General features: G+C 40.1%; 1 protein-coding gene and 1 long non-coding RNA gene across 3 annotated transcripts; both read right to left on the minus strand.

Moving 5' to 3' along the window:
- Window positions 1–588: 588 nt before the first annotated feature.
- Window positions 589–3,374, minus strand: LOC134476835 (uncharacterized). The gene is made up of 2 exons (XR_010048595.1): window positions 2,433–3,374; window positions 589–2,351 (listed from the first exon to the last, which is right to left on the minus strand). It is a non-coding gene; the product is annotated as an uncharacterized LOC134476835 (long non-coding RNA).
- Window positions 3,375–6,198: 2,824 nt separating this feature from the next.
- On the minus strand, window positions 6,199–26,303 carry Anp32e (acidic nuclear phosphoprotein 32 family member E). Of its 2 annotated transcripts, XM_003478882.5 has the most exons (7): window positions 25,923–26,288; window positions 22,764–22,913; window positions 21,962–22,084; window positions 19,604–19,769; window positions 18,238–18,398; window positions 10,050–10,101; window positions 6,199–8,465 (listed from the first exon to the last, which is right to left on the minus strand). In XM_003478882.5, exons 1-7 carry the CDS (start codon window positions 25,974–25,976, stop codon window positions 8,395–8,397), a joined length of 777 nt encoding a protein of 258 aa, XP_003478930.2. In that variant the 5' UTR covers window positions 25,977–26,288; the 3' UTR covers window positions 6,199–8,394. The 2 variants fall into 2 exon arrangements, with proteins under 2 accessions (XP_003478930.2, XP_012998573.1); XM_013143119.3 differs by lacking the exons at window positions 6,199–8,465; window positions 10,050–10,101; window positions 19,604–19,769 and having other exon boundaries at window positions 18,255–18,398; window positions 25,923–26,303.
- Between the last annotated feature and the right edge of the window lie 171 nt (window positions 26,304–26,474).

Raw genomic sequence — 26,474 nt, forward strand, 5'->3', positions numbered from 1 at the left:
TCTGAGTAAAAAATTAATAAGCACTCCAGTTTAGATACCTGATACTTTTTTTTTCTTTCTTATTGGTACCAGGGATGGAACTCACAACTGCCTGCTTGCAAGGCAGGCGCTTATGCTGCTGAGCTAAATCCCCAGCCCCTGTACCTGATAAATTTTCATGGCACAAGTCGGTCCAGCACAGATGGATTCAACTTTGCATTAAAAAAATCAAGCCCTGCAAAACGGATGGAGGATGGATGAGATCCCTGAAGTGAGCAAATCAAAGCTTTGGCACCTTTGAGGCTTTCCTGGCCACAAGCTGTTAGCTCAGCCATTTCCCTGTCTGCAGCTTCCCTCTTAGCTGATTATGTCATGTTTAGACTGTTCTTCAAAAGAGAAGCCTGTGAATTAGTCATCTTCGCTCTCCTAGTTGGGTGACTTAAACTGAGGTATCCAAAAGTTTGTTAAACACCCTACATTTGATGCCTCTGATCACAAGTCCATGGCTTCTTGACCAAGAAAAATTTGCACACAATTCCCCATTGTTTTTTCTTTCATTTGTTAATTGCACATGGCTTGTAAAGATCCAAACACATTAAAGACCCAGAAGAAAGTAAAATTATTTAATAGCATAAATTGAAAATGGTGAATCATATCCGATATGGAATAAAAGCTTGATAATTATTACAGTATATTATTTTATTATCAAGGACAAAGCATTGAGCTAGAGCACAGAACTGGTGTCATCGCTGCTAAGGGTCTACATTCCATGACTTATTTGTCCCTGACTCCAATGACTACTTGATATAGAACAGTAGTGAAAAGGAAAATAATTGACACCAAAAGCAAGAGTCACAGGATCAGTGTGACATTTTGGCCTCGATTGGCAGGAACTCCTTTCTCAACAAGCAGCTTCTCAATCAATGTCCTGCAGGTTATAAAGACAAGCTATCAACCTCATCTGCCAATAATTATTTTTTAAAATTGTTGCAGCATCAAAACAATTCTGAAAACGCAAGATCTCTCAATCCAAAGAGGAAAATATAAAAAGCTTCTAAATATTTACTCTCTCAAAAGGAAAATTTTGCCAGGTATTGTGGCCCAAAACTGTAATCCCAGCACTCTGGAGGCTAAGGCAGGAGAAACACGGTGAGTTTGAGGCCAGTCTGAGCTGCATAAGCGAGTTCAAGGCCAGTCTGGACCACATGGTGAGACCTTGTCTAAAAAAAAAAAAAGAAAAAGAAAAAAATCCTTTTCTGAGAAATGCTGTTACACATCAGAAAAATTTGGCTTTTTTTTTATTTTTATTTTTGTCTTTTTATCGGTACCGGGGATCAAACTCACGACTGCCTGCTTGCAAGGCAGGCATTTTCGCCGTTGAGCTAAATCTCCAGCCTGTTGGCTTCTTAATATAGAGGTATATGCTCACCTCAGATGACCCAAGTGGCTCTCATCCTACCCAATTTTGTGGCTGTTTTGTAAAAACCACGATAATGCCTGAGAAACTTTTGGCACTAGTTTTACTGAAGTTACAATATTTTACATTTGCTGATTTTATGGAAATATGTATCCATTCTTTGATAGTTTTATACAAATTGTGTATATTAAGAATTTAAATATTTTCTTCTTTGCCTTCATGGCTCCAACAAAACCTTTCAGTTACAAAAAACAAACTGGGACAAATATTCTCTGAAAGGTGATTTGATTCCAAATTTTAAAAATGTAATGACATTTTAATAGTTTGACACTTGACAAACCGTAATTTCATTGTCCTTTTATTTAATTTTGTTTTTTCAGACACGGTCTCACTATGTAACTCAGGCTGGCCTCGAGCTCCGTTGCCCTTTTCAAAGAAGAAAAAAAAGTCCTAATCCTACATTATAAGAAAAAAAAAGTCCTAATCCTACATTACGTTAGACCTTTGCAGAATTTCCCTTAGTGAAAGCTTTCTTTTCTTTCAGGAGCTGACCCCACCCGTGTAGCCTTTACCACTTGGCCTGGGGACCATAGTGGGCTCCCGCTAAGTGGCCGAGTCATTTTTCCAGCAGTGATTTGTCTTTAGGAACTAATCTGACCAAGTCAGCAGTTCTGGCCTTCAGGCAAGAAAACCTAAACGACGATTAGCCCCGAATACTCCGAAACCTCCAAAGGGCAGAAGTGGAGCTCGCTGAACAAAGCTCGCCCAGTACGAGCTTGAACCAAACCCAAGCAGCAGTAAAGTGACCTCAGTTTTTTGTGAGAAAAAACGGAACCAGCGAGCCCACGTTTCCACGTTAGAGATCTTAAAAACAGGAAGGCTGTTTGTAATTGCCGAGTAATGTCGTGATAGTCATGAATATGGGATTTCGAAAACTTCAGTATTTCAACTTAACCTAGAAAGAAGATAGAGGCGGTTAATAGCTAAGCACGAATTGTAAAATATTAAGACAATTGTTTTAAAAAGGCCTACGGACCCAGCGGCCAGGAAGCAGAAAGGGTCAGCGTCCAAAATGCTTCCGCAGACCGCTAGCACCCGAGCGCCCCGCGCGGCTTCAACCTCAGGGCTGCGCATGCGCAAGCCCCGCCTCCGCCCCGGGTGGCTGCTCATCAAGTCATCCTTATCTAGAGAACCAGGGGGGGCGAGACACCACCACGTGACCGGGACTGCGGCATTTCCGGCCCAATCCGAGACTTGGAAGAGCGCCCTTGTAGCGCAATTCGAGTTACCCCGTCTTTCCAGACAACCTCCATTGTTATTGTTAGGTTTTCGACGTGGCGCTGAAGTTTAACACTGTGGCTATGTATTAGTTTTTGCGTTGTGTCCCATTACTAAAATTAGGCGCACACTATAAAGAGCCTCTGTGGCGTTTCTCTAATTTAAATCCTTTGTGCTCTTTAAAACGCTCAACTCTATTATTGAGATTCCAGAATCGCTGGCCAAGGTCCGGTTGTAAATTTTCAATGTATCACTGTAAAACCCTTAAAGATAAGTGTCCTCAAACCTTACGACAAATAATTGACCCCCAAAACAGTAGCGGCACGAAAGCACTTGCCAGGTAGGCTCTAGAGATGTCATGATCTGTTTGCTGGGCTATCTACCCAGCCTGAAGTACAGGCTGGGGTAACTCGTGGTCCCTCCTCCACTTTCTCCACCCACTGCGGAGGAATGTGAGGCAGCCTGGGCCGTAGATCATCGACTCTTCGGGCTGGAAGGTAGGGACCCAGAAGGAAGTGCGAAAAGAAAATGACCGCTCTAGAGCCTGAATCCTTCCTAGACTGACCGCTGCCCTGTAACCTCAGCGGCAGTTCCCATCGCACAGCCCGGTGTACGTGGCTTGCGAAATAGCCAAATTTGATTTAAAAAAAAAAAAAAAAAACTCCACCAGAAAGGTTTTACTGATCACCTACCCCCCCAAAAAAAACCTCGATGCTGTAGAAAAGGATTTCTAGTGTGGCGGGGCGCAGTGGCGCACACTACTTATTTTGGAGGCAGGGGAGAGGAAGATGGCAAGTTTGAGGCCAATCTGGGTAACTTTACTAGAACTTGTCTCAAAAATTTTTTAAAACTTTAAAGTAGGGGCTGGAGATACATATCAGTAGAGACTTTGCCTAGCACATGAGATGCTCGATTTTCAGTCTCTGGTAGTGCAATTTAAAGACGTCAAGTTGCTTCAACTACAGTTCCATTACTCCTACAAATGTTTCTACAGACCTCGAAGTTTTGTCACAGCTCTGCATAAATTAGCTACGACTACTACTCACACTGTACCACGGGTCGGGCACTCTAGGACAAAAGCATCAAAGTGGAAAAACTATATGGCCAGCCGGGCACGGTGGCGCACGCCTATAATCTGAGTGCTCAGGAGCATCGCAGGGAATTCAAGGCGCAGCGAGGTGCCTGGGCTACAAAGTGAATTCTAGACTAGTCTGAACCATACAGTGAACCCTGCCTCAAAAAAAACCCAGATGGCTTTGGTAAACTCTGTTTTCAGTCAACCACAGTGACAGGGCAGAAATCACGGCCTTCGCCTGCAAGATGGTGAAGTATAAGCATTTCATATGAGAGCAGAGAAAATAGGCTGAGTGTATACAGGGTCAAAGTTAGGCCTTGAAGCTTAAACAGGTTTTCACCATTTCCTATTTGTTGGTCTGTGTTGCTGTTAACAATTAGTGATGTATCCCGTAAGTAATCAAGTCCAAATGATGCCTCCAAAGTAGTGGGACAATACATGGTTGCAATCACCTCTATCCTCTTCAAGGTCTTACTACCGAAAAAGGTAAATACACCTCTATGAAATAAAAATAGTTTGTGAACACAAGGCATTTGCACTGATTGACATACCTAGCCTTTTATTTTTTTAACCAGGTAACCATAGCCAGGTGTGGTGGCATACTCCCATAATCCCAGCATTTGGGAGGCTGAGACCAGAGAATCACTGCAAGTTCGAGACCAGCCTGGGCTACAAAGTGAGCTCTAGGCCAGCCTGAATTACATAGTGAGACCTTATCTCAAAAAAAAAAAAAAAAAAAAAAAACAGGTCACCCTAAATCTCTACATTGCAAGGGCTGAACTTACTATCTTCCAGCCTAGGGCTTCCTGGGTGCTGGAATTACAGGCCTGTACTACCACACCAGAATGTAGTCTCTTTAAAGATTCTCCTGAGATTAACTTACTCTGCAATTTCCATTTTGTGGTGTAACCTGTTCTCCTTCAAGTTTTGGCTGTTCAGTAGACTTGGAACCCAAGTATGCCTGGGGCCAAGTCCAAGTGCCAGCTCTCAGATCCTGGGGCTGTTGGTACAAGACAAAGGCTGCAGTAGTAGAATGCTATTTTAGGCAACAGCTGCAGAATGTCATTGCATCTACTACTAGAAGGAACAGAACAATTTTTATCAACTGAAAGAAATGTCCCAAAGCATCTCTTTAAAATACAGAAAAATCAAAACAAAACTAACAAAATATAGAACAAGTTTAAACATCATATGGTTTCTCTTATATGAAGAGCTCAAAGTATAAATTAAAGAGCAAAATAAAAGACAATAGGAAATAAGGATAGTTTACAAAAGAGAAGGGGACCAAAAAATGGCAGGAGAGGGAAGACAGAGGAAGGGAAAGGGCTCATTAAAAAAATTAAAGATGTGCTACGTCCATGTACTAATTCTCCACAATGAATGTAATCATTATATATTGTAAGCATGTACTAATAAAAATTAATAAAATGGACTGGGGAAATAGCTCAGCAGCATAATACCTGCTTGGCAAGTTCAAGGTCCTGAGTTTGATTCCCCGTACCAAAAAGTTTTTAATGAAATGCACCCCCTCTTCCCCCCAAAAAAAAAACAGAACAAGGAATAAGCCATTTAAGTGTTTTGAATCACAATCTTTCACTGAATTTCCTCATTATCTAACAATTTACCAAAAAGTTTGTTCAACCAAACCTAACCAAAAGGGAAAAGCCTTTCATTTTTTTAAAGACATAAAAAAATCATACCGATTTCAGTATACAATATCTGTAGTTGAAAATACTTCAACAGTGTCTCTTATAAAGCTCTATAATTTTATTTTCAATGATTTTACAAAATATAATCCAGAGGTTTTTGTTTTGTTCTTTTGAGACAGGGTCTCCCTGTGTAGAACAGGCTAACTTTGAACTCACTATGTTGCCCAGGCTGGCCTTGAATTTGAGCCAATCCCCTTGTCTCAGCCTCCCTAGTAATGGGATTACAGACCTGTGTCCTGGCTTGTTTTTTGTTTTTGTTTTGTTTTTTGTCTTTTTTTCATTTTTATCAGTACCGGGGACTGGCTTGTTTTTTAAAACAGGGTTTCCTTGTGTAATTCAAGTGGGTCTCGAACACTATGTAGCCCAGGCTGGCCTCCAACTTGCAGCATCCTCCTGCCTCAGCCTCCTGAGTATTGGGATTACAGGGGTGCACCACTCTACCCAGCTCCAGAAAACATTTTAAAAATCACTTTTCAGAGAAAATCAAAATAAGAGAAAAAAAACACTATTGTTTCAAGATAAACAAGAATTACATGTACTTGTAAATTATTAAAACATTCTGAAGATAAAACTATACAGTGTAAATTACCAAAAAGTGTCATACGATGAAACTAATCATTATAAGGGGCCAGGGATTTAGCTCAGTGGCATAAGCACCTGCCTTGCAATCGGCACAGTCATGAGTTCAATCCCCGGTACACAAAAAAAAAAAAAAGAAAGAAAAGAAAAGAAGCTAATCATTATAACAAATCTTCAATTTATTTGAAGCAATTCAGTTTCCAAAACTTTAAGTTACAGCAGTCACAGAAAAAATAGGGACTAGTCAGAAACAATAAAAGAATGATCAAGAGTACTGCATTTTTAAAATTTGTTTTTAACACTGTCATGGCTTTATTCAAAACACAGTTACACAAAAGTATTAACTTCAAAGTTTTTGAAGACAGGTTCTTGAGGAATTTAACACATTATATACACACTGCCGTACAAAGAGCATTAAAATAGGACCCAAAACTTCTACAAAATATAAAACCCACCCTTACTTATTTGCATGAAAATACCACCCACAGAGATACATAAGTCTTAAATGTCGTATGGAGGCGCTAAGTGTTGAGGTCAAACCAAAGAACTCTAATTATGATTGCACAATAAAATGATTGATAAGAAAGTCAATACACAGATTTACTTTCTAAAATAAGTATTTTGTACTTATTGATGGTATAGTATGCCATAAGAATGCTCAGGGACTAAATAGGACATTCCAATTGCTAAATCAGAAGAAAAATTTTAGTCTTCTGGAGATGCTAGGGCCCCGCTAAATTTATCCCTTGTTTTCAGCCAGTTTGCAACTTTTTTAGTTTCTCCACAAATAACTTTATAATTTTTACTTTGAAACACTAAGTCCTCATTTTTAAACTAAAAAAGCAGCAGCAATACCATGCTGGTTTAAATGTGTCTCAGTAGAGAAGTCTAACTTCAAATTGCTGACACTTTTTAAAAACTAACAAATAATCAAAACAATAGGAAAATTTCAGACAGCCAAGATTTAAAAAGCACAATTGCCTTGAACATGAAACTTCCTTGACAAAAAGGGAAATGGACTTGTCTCATCAGGCTGTTTAGGAGCTGGATAAGCACAGACTCACATTTACCTCAAATATTATTCTATTTGTAATGAGCATCGGTTTGGAAATACATCTTATTATCAATTTAGTTTCAAATATTTTTCCAACTACCTACCATATTCCAAAAATGTTATATCCACATTAAAACTATAGAAAGGATAATTAAAGTTCTACTCAGAAAAACTATAAATACTTTGCAGGGTTGATATCCAAATCCTTTGGGAAGCCAATGTAAATATAATTATCAACAGGCAATTCTTCGGGCTTTTAAGAAACACTAATACTACTTGCAAAAGCCTCCCTTCTTTCTCTCTTTTCTTCATCCTAATAACCTATGTTGTCAACCAAGAAGCATTATACAGTAAGTAGAACCTCGTTAATAAAACTGTATCAACAACATTCAGATCTGAAAAAAATTTTCAATTTCTTCCACTTATTTAAAACTCGGTCAGGTCTGAAAAGGTGACTGAGGTATGAGACTAAAGGTTTTATAGAAATCTACAAGGTGCCAAACCTTCTTCCAGGACAAAAAGTGGGACAAGAAGCAGAGGGGAGCACAGAAGCTACTGAGAGGAGAGAGAAGGCGAACCAGATACAGAACACACGAGTGTGGGCATCCCAGGGGAGGTTACCGCATGCCTCTGGACTTAATATAAGCAATCTTTTCTTCAAAAATAAACTCTTATCAGTCACCACAAAATCCACAAATTACATTAATTACTGAATAGCACCCCCAAAATCCAAAAAATACATTGCTCAGTAAGACCTGCATTGTCCTGCATCTGCTTTCCAACTTAGTTCATGTAACAAGTATCCAAATACCCTTAGCCAAAGTCACTGCCTTCAAACTAAACATCTCTGAATCATTTCTAAAAAAATAATCAACCTATCATTCGAGTCTATTGTCATTTCATATTATAGCTGACTGTAATTTTAGTTAATTTATAAATAACTTTAAAACCTTATGAATGAAATACACCCAACTACACATGTGTAAAAGTGATCTTATTTATGGGCTAAAAATGACTAATACACTGTGCTTGAATTAGAAAAATTAAGATACTAAATAAATTGCTAGAGAATTTCACAACGGTGGAAAGGGTCAATGAAAATTGTTCTCTACATACAGTCTGATCATTAATAGACAAGTCAATCTTAATTGGAATGATAAGGCAAAAATAGTAAAACCACACTTTTCCTATAAAAAGTTACACATTATCTTCTGCAGGGAATAGCTATCATACACAAGGAAACAAAGATGTGATCACTCTATTGCACACCCAGGAACACTAGGGAGTGTGGTCTCCGAATGATCTAGTCATCTTCCTCCTCCCCGTCATCATCAGCATCTCGTTTCCTCTTCTCCCCCCGGAGTCCTTCTTCTTCTAAGAGTTTGAGCAAAAGTATACAAAACTTAATTTTAACAAATGAGCATTTGTTAAGCTAAAAAGTTTTAAGTCTCAGAAAAAAAGTTAATAGTAAAAGAATATTCTAGATTTTTTTCCATTCTGAGATTTCTTTCAGCTTCAGTGTATTAAACAGATTTAACCATCTTAGAATGTCAGCTTGGTATGCACCCTTGTGGCCATACCACGAAGTACAGATCAAGGAGCTTGACCCACATGGAATTTAGTAAATTTCTTTTAGTTTAGTTTTGTTTTGGAGACAGGGTCTAACTAGGTAGTAGGCGCTGGCCTTGAACTCACTATGTAGCTCAGGCTGACTTCTAACTCATGGCAATCTTCCTGCCTCAGCCTCTCAAGTGCTGGGGTGACAGGCATGCATCACTACACTCAGCAGAATTTAGATAAATTTAAAAATTACTTTGAAAGACACAGGTAAAGAATACCAAATAGGGCTGGGGGTTTAGTTCAGTGGCACAAGAGCCTACCTAGCAAGCATGAGGTCATGAGTTCAATCCCCAGTTCCAAAAAAAAAAAAAACCAAAGAGCAAATCTACAAGGGCATTCTCCAGAGTGTAAGTATGCTTCTTTGCTTATAGATATTCATCTTCCCCAAAATGATAAAGATTAAAAAAAACCAATACTATGAGCTCAAGATTCCAATATCTCTTTATCCTGTTTTTAAAACATGTTATAAACTGTGCATGGTCTTGCATGCCTATAATCCCAGCAGCAGTTGGGGACTGAAGCAGGAGTATCAACTTTACACCAGTCTAGGCAACATGGTGAGTTCAAGAGTTCAAGGCCAGCCTGGACTGCATAGTGAGACTCTGTCTCAAAAGACCAAAAAATTCAGCTTGAGTTTGCTCTGAAGAAAAAAAAGGTGGTGGCATACCCCTATAATCTCAGCACTCCAGAAGCCGAGGCAGGAGGATTATTGCAAGTTCAAGATCAGCCTGGGCTACAAAATGAGCTCAAGGCAAGCCTGAAGTGCATAGCAAGACCCTGTCTCAAAAAAAAAAAAAAAAGGACCAAAAAATAGGCTGGGCAGTGATCCATGCCTATAATCCCAGCACTCAGAGAGAGGCTAAAGCAAGAGGATTAAGAGCAAATTCAAGGCTAGCCTGGACTATATGGTGAGATCTTATCTAAAAAAAAAAAAAAGACCAGAAAAAATAAAATACAATTATAAGCTGTTTAGTTTGTAATGGAACTAATGAATGCCCCAAGAAAATTACTCTTTAAAACAATTTTATAACTTTTACTAGGTGTGGTGGCACATGACAATAATCCCTGTACTAAGGAGGCTAAGACAGGAGCATGGCCACGAGTTCAAGGCTATTTTGGGCTACACTGTTAGTTCAAGGCCAGAACTGAATTACAGAGCAAGATCCTGTCTCAAAGTAACAACAACAAAAATTAAAATTTATAACTTTCAAGGCCCTCTATGATTAAAAAAACAAAATCAAAGAGCTCAATAATAATTTGCATTATAGATTTATTCCTTAAAGCCCATGAAAAATGTGTACACTTAATTTTAAAATTTATTTATGGTTAATAACTCACCCTCTTCCTCCTCTTCTCCTTCTTCAACATAGTCATCATCATCTTCTTCATCCTTGAAATTCAAATATTCAGTTTAAGAATAAACTGTGACTTGGATTTTCCACTATTTAGTACACCCCAACAGGAGCAAAGAAATTACTTACTCTGTGTTCTAAGAATCACAACTCTTATCTACATTAATAGAGGTCTTTTTTAAAGATTCAGCTACCTAATCTAGTTTAGGTCCGCCCCACCCTCTTTGGAAACAAGGTCTCACTATGTTACCCAGGCTAACCTCAAACTCAAGATCCTCCAACCTCAGTTAGAGGACAACCAGATTCTTAACAATAACTAGTTTTCTTTATAAAGGAAGTTGCACTTTAGATGACCACTATTCAAAACAGTTTCTACAACAATGGCAATGTTCTATATCTGTTATATAGTATAACTACCAGCCAAAAACAGTTACTGAATATTTGAAATGTAACCAATGCAAATGAGGGACTGGATTTTTAGCTTTCTTTCATTTTAATTAATTTAAACAGCCACACATGCCTACTAGTTACTATAACAGAACGACTTTTGACTACTTTAAAAACAGCATCCGCCAGGCTTGGTGGTGCATACCTCTAATCCGACAGTAGGGAGACTGAGACAGGAGGATGATTGCAAGTTTGACACCAGCCTGGGCTACAAACTGAGCTCAAGGCCAGCTTGAACTACATAACAAGACCATCTCAAAAAGACAAAAAAAAAAAAAAAAAATCATCAACCAGGAGTGGTGGCACACACCTATATAACCCCAACACTTGGGAGGCTAAGGTAGGGGGATCACCGCCAATCTGAGACTAGCCTGGTCCTCAGAGTGGACTCTGGCTCCAAAAACCAGAACAAAACAAACAAAAACTCAGGATCTATGGTAAATGTGGTAGCACATACCTATAATCCTAGCACTCAGTATTGTTACAGGTTCAAGGCCAATCTGTGCTACGTAATGAGACCTTATTTTACAAAACAAACAGTAAAATAGAACCCTCTGTTTTACAGAGGTAGGGATGATCTGAATCCTGGCTCTAATGTCAATATATGTGTTGAATAAATCAATTATCTCTCCTATACCTAAATTTTAGAGTCAGTGAAAGCAGAGTACAGGTTGAACTTTTTTAGTCTAAAATCTCAAATCCAAAATCTAAATCTTTTTAAACATCAAAATGCCACCGCAAATAGAAAATTCCACGCTTGACTTCACTTTATAGGCTGCAGTCAAAATGTGGGCACACTAAAAATACTGTATAAAAATTCCTTCAGGCCATGAATAAATTTCCTGTTTAGTCTTGAGTCCCATTCTGTCTCATTATATTTATGTAAATGTTCCAAATTTTGAAAAAATGAGAAATTGGAATTCTTGGTCCCATGTACTTCATGTAGGAGATACTCAATCCATATTCGTCTACAAAGATCTCTAACTAGTTCCTTCTACATCTAAAAATTTACACATCAAAATAACATTCGTATAAGCATGCGGTTGGGAGTTCGATCCCTGGTACCAAACAAACAAACAAACAAAAAAATGTCAACAAAAATCCATGTAAGATGAGCCACAGCTCTTGTGGAATGAGCTGTTCTACACAGAACAATGCTGCCATAAGCACACTATAAACATTTTATTTCCTCTGGCCAGCTGTGATCACCAAGGTATGCTGCCTCTTGTACCATTTAATCCCTATCACCTGCTTCTGGAATAATTAGAGTGACATATACACCACCAAGTAGTATAGGTGCATTCCCTCAGATCCTATCAATATATGTAGTATGGGGTTTTCTGAGTTGTCTCTTCCTAGTTTTTATGTCTTTCTTTTGCAATCAGTTATTATTTCAAATTTATTTTAAGAAATCACAAAAAGAAAAGAAAAGAAACAGTCAATGATACCAACAAGTCATCGAAGACCTGAATACAGTTTCATGTGAGCAGCGTCCTGCAGAGGAACATCTGCTTTACTTGTAACTTGGCTAGGCTACTCCCATCCTTTACGCTGCCTGCCTCGCCACTGGCCAGGATACCAATATTCTAGATGGATGAGGCACCACTACTGCATATGCCTGGAAAACTAACCTAGTCTAGGGTCTTCGCTTCACAAGTTTACTGCTCCTCAAAAACACTTACACTGCTGGATGCTGTGACGCGTGCCTATAAACCCAGCTACTTGGGAGGCTAAGGCAGGAAGACTGCAAGTACAACTGGCCTGGGCAACTTGGTGAGACCCTACCCCTCCTTTCTCTGTGAGATTGAGAACTGAACCCAAGGCCTTTGTTTATTAGGTTACAATCTTGGCAGTTTTAAATTTTCTTATTTTGAAACAGCATCTCACCGAGTTGCTGAATTGACCAGGCTGGACTTGCATTTAGCTTCTCCCATCTCACTGAACTAGAATGCGGGAATTATAGATGTGCACACTATGATCAGGGATGCTCTCTGAAAACTTCTTTTTACCAGGGATTGAACTCATGACCTCGTGCTTGCCAGGCAGGCACTTATATCATTGAGCTAAATCCCTGGCCTGAAAGCTTTTTAATAAGGGCTGAGGGTGAGAATATAGTTGAGTGATAAAGTGTCTCTGGGTTTAATACCTATTACCTGAAAAAAAAAAAAAAAAAATTGTTAAACGCCAAGAACCACTGTTCAGGACCACTTGGAGAATTTTCCATTTTTCACTATATCTCCATTTTTTATTTTATCTTATTTTTTATTTTATTTTATGTGTGTGTGTGTGAGAGAGAGAGAGAGAGACAGACAGACAGACAGAGTCTTGCTGTTCAATTTAGGCTGGTCTTAAAACTATTTAGCTCAGGCTTGCCTTGAACTCACAGCAATCCTCCTGCCTCAGCATCCTTAGTACTGTGATTACAGACATGCACCACCATGCCCAGTATCTATACTTCATTTGTGACTTTCTTTAGTTTTTAATTTTAATTTTTTTGTTATTGTTGTTGTTAATTTGGGGGTGGGAGCCTGGGAATCAAACTCTGGACCTCACACTTGGCAGGCAGGCACTGTGCTGCTAAGCTAAATCCCCATTCCTTCTTTTGTGTTTAGAAATATTAAACAGCTCAATTTTCTAGCATTTGGCTAGAAACCCAAACTAAAATGCATGATTCTTTTATCAGAAATCATTCTTATCAGTCAATTGAAACACTATTAAAGTATACCCATACAGGGTACCAGTCAGCTGCATGAACAGAAGAAATAAATAAGATAACAAGTTACATTTAAAAAAAAAAAAATCAGGGACCAGGGATATAGCTCAGCGGCACAGCACCTGCCTGGGAAGCTCAAGGTTGTAAGTTTGATTCCTGGTACCAAAATATCAATAAATAAGTAAGTAAGTAGCCAGTGGTGCATGCCTGTAATTCTAGCATGCAGGAGTCTGAGGTAGAAGAATCATTTTAAATTTGAGACCAGCCTGGTCTACAAAGTGAGCTCAAGACCAGCCTGAACTGCACAGTGAGACCTGTCTCAAAAAAAAAAAAAACATAATAATAATAATAATAATAATCAGAAAAAAACCTGATGCTTTAAAACTGAAGAAAAAGAAACAAATGCAAAAGTACTAAAGGGGGGCTGGGGATTTAGCTCAGCGGCATAAGCGCCTGCCTTGCAAGCAGGCAGTCGTGAGTTCGATCCCTGGTACCGATAAAAACTAAAAAGACAAAAAAAAAAAAAAAAAAAAAAAAACAACAACAAAAAGTACTAAAGGAGAAAAAGAATAGAGAACAAATAAGGGAAAGGAAGGAAGAGAAGATGTGCAGGTGCACACCGGTGAATGCAAGCCAGTGATTGAGGTCGGAAATAAGGGCCACATGTTTGCAGGTGTGGCCACGGAGCAAAATCCCCAGGCCTCTTTATTTTTTTTAAAAAAAGGATTCCATTGCTGTCTAGGCTGGTCTCAAACTTGTGATCCTCCAGTGTTAGCCTCCTGAGTAGCTGGCATTACAGGCATACACCACAACACACGGCTCAGGAAAAGATACTTTAAACATTTGAAATTTGAAAGGAGGCTAGACGTGGGGGCACATGCCTGTAATCCCAGGCGGGAAGACTGCTGTGAGTTTGAGACCAGCCTGGGCTACAAAGTGCATTCAAGACCAACGTGAACTGCATTATGAAACTGTCTCAAAAAGATAAAAGAAAAAAAGAGGTATAATAATATAGGATATTTCTTTTTTATAAAACTTGAGATACTAGCCATATTTATTCCTTGATAATTTAGAAAATTCCAAGTCTAAAAAGTTCATTAGTTCTCTTTAATTTTAAAAAATTTGATTCGAATGGCTCATGATTTTAATTCTTTTTAAAAATAGTATCTTCGGGTGCTGGGGATTTAGCTCAGCAGCATAAGCGCCTGCCTTGTAAGCAGACAGTCGTGAGTTCGATCCCCGGTACCAATAAAAAGGAAAAAGACCAAAAAAAAAAAAAAAAAAAATAGTATCTTCTTCTGAATAGTATCTCTCTATAAAAACAGCTTTTGCCAGAAATTTGCTCTTCCCTTATTTGGTATGAGTAATACAAAGGGCACATAATTCTCAATTTTCCTAAAGCCTTCAACTCCATTTTTAGTGACTTATAGTACATATACATGTTTTTTTTTTTTTCTTGCAGTACAAGGCACGGAGCCCATGCTAGCCAGCTCTATCACTGAGCTATATCCCATCCTTTTCTCACTTTATTTTGAGACAGGGTCTCACTAAGTTGCCCAGGCTGACCTTGAGCTTATGATCCACCTGCTTCTGCCTCCCAAATCGCTGGGATTATAAACATGTGTTACTATGCCCAGCCAGTGTCCTTCTCTGTACATATTCTTTCCCTTTGAAGAGCAGCTGAACTACAAATAAATAGCTAGGAAAATATCTAGCAGAAAATGTTATTTCCTTCTAATTTCTTTTTAAATACCAGCAGTCTCTGCAGCTTCCCCTGAAACTTACTTTCTAAAAACAAGACTTCATCCAAAACATCCAAATTATCCCATCATGAATGAAATCCTTCTCGTCCCTGCTATCCCACACTGACTTAATGTTGTATGTATTATCATAGAGATTTTTCCTCTACACCCGCTAATGTCCTTCTTGGTTAATATTTCTCAGTACTCAATAGAATAAATCTAAACATTTGTAGTTAGTTCTATCTTTCGTTGTTACATAGCTCCTAAATCACTAAGGCCTCAAACAAGTATAAGTCTTTATTTTTCCACATTACCTAATATTAAAACAGTATGCGGAAAATTATTACTGATCAGATGGTATCTACCTAACTAGTGTAAAAGGAATTAGGAAAATAAATAATACTAAAAATGTCTAGTTGAAACCACCAGAGTGAAGAGACAACCCACAATGTGGGAGAAAATGTTTACCAGCTCGTCTTCAGACAAAGGATTACTATCGAGAACATATACAGAACTCAGAAAAAAATCAGTCCTCCCAGATTTAAAGACCCAATCCAAAAATGGGCATCTGAGATGAACAAACACTTCTCAGATGAAGAAATACAAATAGCAAGTAAATAGTGAAAAGATGTTCAGCATCACTGCTCATTTGAGAAATGCAGATTAAAACAACACTGAGGTTCCACCTCACCCCAGAAAGAATGGCTACTATCAAGAAATCAAGCAATAACAAATGCTGGAGGGGATGTGGGGAGAAAGGAACCCTTCTCTGTTGGTGGGAATGCAGACGGTGCAAGCACTATGGAAATCAGTGTAGAGATTCCTCAAAAAACTAGGATTAAAGGTCCCATTCAACCCAGCTATTCCCCTTCTGGCTATCTTCTGAAAAGAATTAAAAACATCATACCACAGCAATATATGTGCACCCACATTTATAGCAGCACAGTTTATGACAGGCTGATCGTGAAAACAACCTAAACGCCCATGGACTGTGAAATGGATAAAAAAGATGTGGTATTTTTCCATAGTGGAATGCTACTCAGCCATAAAGGATAAACTGGAGACTTTTATAGGTAAATGGATGCACCTTGAGAACATACTCATTAGTGATATAAATAAGACAAACGTGTAAACATCATATTGCTTCATTAGTATGATAAACTATAAGAAAAAAACATATGTATATGTATATAAAAATTAGTTAAGGTAGTTATACTACTGATTTCTCTGAGTTCACTTAAGAGAAAGATTTGTGCTGGTACTGTTGGGACAATTGAAGGCAGATGTTGCCGGGGATTTAGCTCAGTGGCTCAAGTGCTTGCCTGGTAAGCATGAGGTCGTGGGTTCAATCCCCGGTACCAAAAAAAAAAAAAAAAAAAGGCAGATGTCTTGTACTCTGGGCGAATGATTTGGGGATGACAATGTACAATGTATGTACAACTAGTACCCCCTCATTGACATGCTTTGTAATTTTGCTGGGTTTTTTTCTCTTCTTTTTCTTTCCTTTTATCTATGAATAAAAAATGGATTTGAAAAAATAAAAATACCTAGCTTATCTGAGAAGTTGCGGGGGAGGCTTGAGGGTGTTTTGTTTTTTTTCAATGCTCAGGATTGAATTCCGTGCCACCAACATACTAGGCAAAGATTCTACCACTGAACTAAAATACAGCCCTAAGAGATATTTTTAATAATAAAAAGTTTATTATTAATAATAAAAAGGCTGGCGGTGGTGGGATATGCCTATAAGCCCAGCACTTGGGAAGCTGAGGCAGAAGGATCACTGCAAGTTCAAAGCCAGAGCAAGCTCACAGCCAGCCAGAACTGCACAAGGAGACCCTGTCTCAAAAAAAAAGTTATTTTGAATAATGAATTATGGAAACAAACCTCAATTTAACATTACGAGAAAGTAATTTCTCTAAACTCACAAGGGCCAAACTTCTCTAAACTCACAAAGACTTTCCCTGTGCAGTCAATGTATGACGTTTGGATATGAAGATGAGTGAATGGCCCTGCTCCCAGGTACTCACCACCCACCGAAAGTGGCCATGAAAGTTTCTCTCTCTCTCTCTCTTTTTTTTTGGTACCAGGGATCAAACTCACAACATCACGCTTGCCAGGCAGGTGCTTATGCCACTGAGCTCGCTCCCCTCCATGAAAGTTTTTACAAGTGTCTGGCGGCAGTGGAAGCCTGGGTTTAAAGGTAACAGAGAGGAGTGACTGCCTCCGAAAAACTCAAAAAGCTTCAATAATAAAGTTAACTCCACAGCTAAGGTGAAGGGTAAGAGTTCACGAGGTGTTTCAGGTGATATTTATACAGGTATATAAAAAAGGAAAATTTGACAGAGCTGTATGTAAGTTAATACACTTTACACACTTCATTATCTTTTTTATGTTCACCTCAGCACAATCAAAAAAAAAGTTCATTAAGAAGCCTAAACAGAGTCATTGCAGACAGGATGAACAGCAGAAACACAGACAAGCCACGTAACAACCTGGAGTGATAACTTAGCTCACTATGAAGGGAGATGTGGCTGCAGAAGGAAGCAAGGGTTAGAAAAAGTGAAAGGCACTGTGTGCTCAGATGGAACTGACCGTTAGAGGGCCCGGGCAGCTGGCCAGAGGGGCGTCTGCATTAAGACTACAGGGCAGACCACGGCGGGCATTCCTACAAGGGGATTTTACATGCAGAGACCATTTAGAAAGCTACTACAAGAGTTAAAACAAAAAATAACTGGAGGGAGGAAATTCTTGAGTGCCTACAATATGCCAGGGACTCGACATTTTAAAGGTATTATCTTGCTAAATCCTTAAAAACAGACACTGCCGTGGTGGTGCACACCTGTAATCCCAGCACCGGGCCAACAAGGCAAGAGTGTTAAGTTTGAAGGGTTCCCAGTGAGAACAAGGCCAGCCTACACTTTCACAGCAAGATTCCACCTCAAAGAAACCAAAATCAAATCCTTAAAACAATCCAATGAAGTTGGTATAATTGCTCCTTTATAAATGCAGAAACAGATGCTCCAAAATCTTTGTAGAAGATTTCCACCACACCGTGCCACTGAGGGAGAGAGGAAATCAAAAGCTATCTATGATTAGTTGATTACCTGACCATAATAGACTGGGCCACACTGGGAAATACAGGTAGACAAATACACGCAGATTCACAAATTAGGAAACAAATCTCACATTTCTACACAACTCCTTTTTTGGAGTATTTAACTCATGCTTAAGTAATTTTCAATGCAAAGCATCAATACAAAGCATCAAATCACCTGAATTTCTTCTTTCATTAAGTATGAGAGGCCCACTTCTTCTCCCTCTCCCAATTCTGAGCCTGCTTCATCTTCTTCCTCATCGTCATCCTCGTCTTCCTCTTCTTCCTCTTCACACCATTCAGGTAGACCAGCTTCATCTTCATCATCTTCATCTCCATCTTTTAAAATGTAAAAGATGAGCAATGCCAGGCACATGGTTCTGCTTGGTATACTGACCACGTCTATCCGTGCTGAATCACTTCAAATTCTTACATCAAGGTGTGAAAGCCAGCTCAGGATGATTGTTCTTAAGACTCCAGTTTTATAAAAATGATACTTATCATTTAAGAAGTAGAGTATCTAACAGTGATAATTCACCTTTCCAATGCATAGATTTTTATCAAACACTACATGCACTGAGGTTGAGTTTTACTTAATGGACACTTCAAAGCTATCATTCCAGTATTTTGTAACATACATCGTTTATCCATCAAGTTTAACAGTGAAAAATTTCACACAGTCAAAGCACTCTACTAACATTATTAACAGCTCTTCTGTTTAGCTGTTTAACATTATTAACTGTCATCTGATCTGTGATGCTTCTATTTACCTAAAAATGTACTTTTAGTATTTATTCTATGCTGGTTCTCAGCACTTAAAAACAAACTTCACACCCACCCTGGCTGCTCCCCACCCTCTCCACTCCTCCTCAACCCCGACCCACTGTCTAGCTCTACAGATGTGCCTTTTCTGAGGTGGCCCTTTTTTCTAGCTTCTCTCACTCAGAATGTTTTCAATGTACCAGCACTTGATTCACCTTTGTTTAGCCAAATGTTACATTTTATGGATATATCACGTTTTTTAACCCATTCATCAGAGGGCTGTTATGAATAATGCTATAATGAATGGTTCTTTTAGTTTAAAAAAAAAGTACTATGCCAGAAGCTACTGCTAATACTATGTGGTGGCCATACAAGGTTAAATAGATGTAAAATTTCATGGAGCACTGCATTACAAAAATCATTAATTTCTCTGAAACTATTAGAAATGTAAAACAATTAGGCTAGAGTCATTGGTTTTATGTTTTTCTTGGCTTCTAAGTATCCTGTGTGTTTTTCTTCTATACAACTAAGTCTCCAGGCCTGATCTAATTTGCATGGCTAGAGTGAAGGCTAAAATTATGACACATTATTAAGAATGATTACCTTCACTGGGCATGGTGGCTCACGTCTATAATCCCAGCACTCAATAGGCTGAGGTGGGAAGATCGTTGTGAGTTCGAGACCAGCCTGGACTACAAAGTGAGCTCAAAGCCAGCCTGAACTGCATAGCGAGACCCCGTCTCAAAAAAGACAAAAAAAAAAAAAAAAAAATGAATGATTACCTTCATCCTCCTCCTCTTCTGAGTCTGGTGCTTCGTTATCTTCCTGATCATATCCATCTAAATATGTGATTTGCTGCAGCAATTCAAAAATACTCTCTCGGTAATCTTCCAGGTTTGTGATCTCACAGTTAAACAAATCCAGACTTTTCAAATTTTTAAGATTTTGCTAGAAAAGTAAAAATTTACAGCCAAGATTTTAAGACCAGCCAGATGCATAGCTCGGCAGCACAGTGCCTGCCTGACAAGTGCAAGGTCATGAGTTTGATTCCCGGTAAAAAATAACATAACATAACATAACATAACATAAAATATTTTAAATACCATAGAGCTTCTAATTCATGATCCAGAAAATATTTGATAAATTTTAGAGTTTTAGAATTAAAAAAAAAGAATTTTATAACAGGATTATTCTATAAACATAACCCACTCTCTTAATTAGCCCCTTATATGTAAATTCCACAAGAGTAGAAACTTCTTTGTTTCTGAGTACTAGGATCAAACCCAGGGAGGAACCAAGCTGCACATCTCCACTTGTTTTTTTTTTTTTTTTTTTTTTAATTTTTTTTTTTTGTCTTTTTCCTTTTTATCAGTACCAGGGATCGAACTCACAACTGCCTGCTTCTAAGGCAGGCACTTATGCCGCTGAGCTAAACCTCCAGCCCCCTCCACTTGTTATTTTTTTGAGACAGTTTCTGCTACATTGTCCAGAACCCAAAATCTGCCATTCGCCCACCTCAGCCTCCTTAGTAACTGTGATTAGAGGAATTTGCTATTTATTCACTGCATCTTTGGTATTGTTTTAGGGTTTTTTGTTTTTGTTTTTTTAAAACAAGGTCTCATGATATAATTTAGGCTAGCTTTGAACTCACTATGGAGCCCAGGCTGGCCTCAAACTCACAACAATCATCCTGTCTCAGTCTCTTTCTCGAATGCTGGGAACGCAGGCATGTGGCACCACAACCAGCTCCTATTCACTATTTTATCTAGAGTATCTTAGTGCCTCATTTCTAGTAGGTGCCGATATATTTTTGCTGACTGAATGTGGTGTGCATAAATAGGCAGCAATATCATGCTCAACTTATATGCATACAGAAGCTTATTTCCAACAATTTCAACCTCTTCCCAATCTCTCTTTAAAAGCCAGAGCAGTTTCAGCTTCATTTAATTGTCTTTTTCTTCTAGCACACCAGAAAAAAGGGACACATAATGAAGTAACAAAAAAAATTTTAAAAATGGAAAAACAACAAAAGTCAAAATACTGAAAACAGTCAACTCTGAAAGCTGAAGATGAAATAATCAACACAATTTGTAACAGATTTTTAAAACTTCATCAGGGGCTAAAGGATAGGTCACTGGCAGAGCACTTGTCTAGCATGCGTGAAATACAATCGCTAGCAAGACAAAAAGTCTTCACACCAGGCATGGTGGTGCACACTTCATCCCTAACTTTAAGAGGCTATAACAGTGAGTAGCAAGTTGAAGGGCAGCCTGGGCAAGTCACCAAGTTAGGGAGACCTGTCTCAAAATTTCAGAGAAATGACCAGGCATGGTAGCACACACCTAAAATCCCAGCATGTGGGAGGCTGAGGCAGGAGGATCATCACTATAAGTTCAAGGGTAGCCTGAACTATACAGCAAAATGTCTCTAAAGTAAAAAATTTAATTTTTTCCCCCTAAGAAAATGGCTGGGGATAGAGCTCACTGCAAAGACCCTAGATTCAATCCCTGATATCACCAAAAATTAATTAACTAATTAATTAAAATAATAAAAATATTTTTAAAATAAAATAATAGATAAGTCTTCTAGGTATCTTATTCAGACGAAAAGAAAACCAATTAACTCTCTAGATCTCAATACATAAAATTTAACTGGGCATGTTTGCACACGCCTGTAATCTCAGCACTAATGAGGCTGAGGCAAGAGGATTGCCAAGAGGTAGAGGCCAGCACAGGCTACTAAGTCAAGGTAAGCCTGAATTACAGAGTGAGACCTTGTCTCAAAAAAACAAAAACAAAAAAAATTTTTTTTTCAGAATTTTCAAGAGTGAAATAGAAGCCAGGTGAGGTGGTGCTTGCCACTTGGGAGGCTGAGGCAGAAGGATCTCTAAAAGTTTGAACCCAGGTTAGGCTACATACTGAGTTCAAGGCTATCCAAGGGGCCAGGGATATAGCTCAGTGGCACCATGCCTCCCTGGCAAGTCCAGAATCCTGAGTTCGATTCCCAGGACCAAAAACAACAACAAATAAAGGCTATCCCCCAAAAAAGCCAACTTTAGGAGCAAAATACAAATTTATAACATAAAATACAAATAAATCTCAGGAAAAAAAAAAATCCAGAAACCAAACCTTTCTACTTACCAGAGCTTCTACTGTACTCAGATCTTTAATTTTGTTTCCACTCAGATTGAGGTAGGTAAGATTTGGACATTTCTCTGCTAAAACTTCCAAGCCTCCAGAAATTGCGTTGTCAGGAAGTTCCAACTATATGTTCAACATGAACAGAAAACAGAGAATGAAGGTTTAGGATAGATGCAGGATTTTAAGAGTACCAATTTAAAAAAAAAAAAAAAAAAAAAAACTCCAAGAGACCATCACTACAAATCATAACTTCTAGATTCCCATCTTTATCTGTTAAATAATAATTAGAATTCCTATATAATACGCTCCTGATTCAGTTTTGGTTCCACATTTGATTTTTGCGTTTTTTTTTTGTTTGTTTGTTTGTTTTTTGTCTTTTTGAGACAGGTTCTCACTGCACAGTTTAGGCTGGCTTTGACCTCACTTTGTAGCCAGGTTGGTCTCAAACTTGCAACGATCCTCCTACCTCAGCTTCCTAAGTACTGGAAATCCTGCCTCAGCTTCCTAAGTACTGGGAATTATAGATATGCATTAGCACATCTGGCTCCACATTTGAATTTTGATTCAGAGAAAAATATTTGGTAGATGTTAAATCCACTGGAAAACAATTCAAATAATAAATTCAAATTTCTAAAAGCAAGATTAGAGCTGATTCCAAAATCCTATAGAGCTCTTTCTCCTATCTCTAGAGACTTTAAAATTTCTAACTAACAGGCAAAATGATCCCTTCATTTGGCCAAGAACTAGACATAAAAGCCCATGATATTAAAATCATGATGCTCACACATTAATACATACTTACCTTCCGAAGTTTATTTAGGCTGGGAAGCTGGGCCAGTGAACATAATGCCACATTAGCCATACTCAGAAATTCTAGTTCTTTAAAAGTGTCATTCAGGCCCTCAATTTCCCCATTGACACACAGGCAATTATCAAGAACCAATTCCGTCACCTATAAGAGGGAACACACAAAGGATTACTTTGCAATCCGTTTAGTACAGAGCCTCATCTTGACACTATGGGAATGTGAATGTTAAAAAAAATCAATCCCTTGGTGCTGGGGATACAGCTCAGCCACACAGTGCCTGCCTGGCAAGCATGAAGTTCTGAGTTCAAGTCCCAGTTTAAAAAAAATACCAATCCCCAACACTTTCCCTGGTGGATACCAGAGTCTGCAGTCCCAGGTGCTCCAAAGGCCGAGTTGGGAAACTGAAGATTGATTGAGCCCAGAGGTCCAGGCCAGCCACAGCAAAATGCAAGACAGAATCTGAGAAAACAAACCTTCACCTAGATCCTTTTCATCCATCCCAAAATTGATACAGACCTTCCTATCAGTATAAACAAGAGTGATTTTTCAAATTTAAACTTGGACTGACAAGTTCAATGCCTGCTTCAAATCACTAAGGCAGAAAAAAATCTCTGAATTTTGAAATTCTGAAAAATGTCCCACTTCATGCTCCTGACCCTAATGAAGCAACTCCTCTACACAGGAGCACACATTTATGCAGGGAGGACTTGCCTAGAGCAAGAATCAGATGAGCTGCCCTAAAAGAGAGGAGGGAGAAGATAGGTGTTTTTATCACTTTTCCAATGCCATCATAACTCAAAAAAATCATGTTACCCTTTTATGTTGAAATGTCAGAAAGCTCCTTCTGGGCCAGTGCAGCTTTCAGGTGCTATCTGAGGCCAAATGTATCACCCAGAACAATACATGCTTGACAAATGTTATTTCTCTCTGACACTCTGATGGCATTTTTGTGGACTTTTTCCACAAAAGAGGAGATTCTTTCATAGGAGGTTGCCTGAGTGGATTTAATCACAAGGGGGAAGCAGGAGAGCCTGGTTCTCCAACACCAACACAAAAACATGTTTATTCAAGGGCTAAAAATTAGCATTACCTTCCCTGCTTGAGTATGAGGTTGACACAATTATTTCAATGAGCAAAGATGGTTTCACGATCTTTTTAGAGATAAAAAAACCAAGATCCAAAAAGCAAGAAATGATTTGCCTTGGGCATACAATTAGAATGTGGCAGAGCTGTGCCTTGACCCTTAAATCTTGCTGCTCCAACTGTGAGGTTAGTGGCAGGAGGGAGCCTACATTTGGGGTAGTGGAGTTCCACTGAGCTTGGTGGCACACACCTGTACTCCACACGTGGGAGGCTGAGGCAAGAGGATCAAGGCAAGTTTGAGGCCAGCGTAGGCTACACAGTGAGTTCAAAGCTAGTCTAAAACTACACAACATGACAGTGTCTCCCCCCAACAAGTTTTTCTTCCCCTTGTGTAAATCCTTACATTGCCCTGAGATTCCACTCGTTAATTTGGATTCTAGAGCAACACAATAAACCTTCCAAGTGCGTTCGAAGAAGAAAAACGCAAAAAGTGTTTTACAAAACTATCTATAAAAATATTTTTAAAAAACAAAACAAAACAGTATTACACCACAGGCGGAAAAAGGGAGGGGCAGCTTTGAAAAGTCAACGTTTTCCTATCCTCCAAATCTGGCCTGAAAATGACTACAGCTCTTTAGGTTTAAAAAAAAAAAAAACCTCAAATGTACGTTTCTGAGAGACAGCTTTTAAACTTTGACTGTTTCCTCCCAAAGTCCTAAGAATATGTAAGCAACAGAAAAGCTTAAATTTTCTCTGGATGACCCTAAGTGATTGTTTCCTCCTCCAGGTTGCCTGCCAATTTCAGGGAAATAACCCCCACTCCAAAGTACAGAAAGTGCTGAGTTCCCACTCTTTGCGAAAGCTCGTCCTCTTTGCTGGTACATCCAGGCACCATGCCACTTAAAAATAAGTGTGTGTGTGTGTGTGTCCTTGGTACTCCAGTACCAAGGCTTCTTTCAAGGGTGCAAACTAGATACGGTGTGGCCGCTGTCGTCTGCGACCCCCAGTGCAAGGCTCCTGGCTGGTCACAGCTCGCTCTGGGGACCTGCTGCTCCCACCGACCAGAACCACTCAAGGCAGGGGCTCCCCGGGGAAAACGGGGATCACCGCCCAGTCAGCGCCCCCTGGAGCCTCCGCCCCGGACGGGAAGGATCAAGGGGCCGGGGACGCCCGCGAGAAGGAAACGCCTCCCGCTCGACCACAGAGAAGCTGCAGGCGACCCCGCCTCATGTGGCCCCTCCCAACCCGGTCTCTTTAAGTCTAGCGACAACAGAGAACGCGCATCATTTAGTTTCTCCGAGCCTCTAGGACACAGAACGACTATGACCCATTTGCTGAGTCTGGTGAGGCCATCTCCAAGGATCAAAGCTGGAGCCGGGGCTACGGCCGCGCTACACGCCAAATGTTGTTATACGGCGCCGGAGCTGGGGGCGGATTACGTCTGGCGTCCCCTCCTCACTTCGGGTCACCACGACGAATCCCAAGACTCAGACGGGTCGGAGGAGGCGTCGCTGACCCAGATTCGGCCGGGGCGGACGGCACGCGCCGCTTCCCGGGGGAGTGGGCGCCGCCGGGGCGGGCAGCGCGGACTCGGCCGGCGACCCCAACCCGGCGCGACGCGGGGCTTCGAGACAGGGGGCGCCCACCCCCCAGGAAAAACACAGAGTTGGCAGCGGCGCAGAAAAGTTGGACTAACTTCTCAGGCTGCGATGGCTGCAGCTGAGGCGAGGGACCAAGGGTCGCGCCCACGCCACCGGCCCAGGGAGGACGCGCAGCGCAGAGCTACGAGCGCCCTGGCCGCGCTTCCCGTTCCCACGAGGCCGGGACGCCCGACTCCATGAGCGCGAAGCCCCCGCGCACACAAAAACGCCCCTAGAAACTTAAGCCCTTCGCCATTTTAAGTGGATGTTCTTAGTGATTTAAAACTTCAAATTATACGTTTTCCCCAATCGCATTCTAGGTGAGAATTAATCTCTTAGCCCTCCCCACACACCCATCAGGGCCCCCCAGAAATCCGATCCAGAGAACACAGGGCTGGCAGGGAAGGAGTAGGGGGCTGAGTCATCTCACCTCCTCCGGGGCTCTGTTCCTTAACTCCAGGTTAATCCTCTTCTTCATATCCATGTCCTCCTCCTGCTCTTCTGCCACTACTCTCCTCCTTTCTCCTTTCCTGCTGTTCCTACTACCCCCAACCCTAAAATTTTTGAAAATTTGGAAATGAATGAAAAGAATCGCAAATATAAACGCCCACTACCACCAGATAGGTGTGGAGGAGAAAGAAAAGAATAGCAAATGGAGTCCAAGGAGTTGGGACTAACTCGTCTGCCCCCACCTCCTTGTCTACACACCCGCGCGCGCACTCACACGCACGCACGCACACACACACTCACACACCCGCAGTTCCTTCCCCTTCAATGGCTGCTCAGAGACTGAGCCTCCATGACACGGCACCGCCAACCCCCTGGCCTACTCTCCACCCACCTCCCGAACGTATTGGTTTATTTTTCATCATCACACTGTTCCATTGGATGAGGTAAGTGTCTATCAGCCTTCAGGGCGGACCCGAACTAGAAACTCTGTGGCTATTGGCTATGAGCAAGCGCGCAGTTAACTCTGATAGGT

Source organism: Cavia porcellus, unplaced genomic scaffold, assembly GCF_034190915.1.
Source record: "Cavia porcellus strain 051 isolate PalLab524CR breed Dunkin Hartley unplaced genomic scaffold, mCavPor4.1 scaffold_1, whole genome shotgun sequence".
In the NCBI taxonomy this organism is placed as follows: domain Eukaryota; kingdom Metazoa; phylum Chordata; class Mammalia; order Rodentia; family Caviidae; genus Cavia; species Cavia porcellus.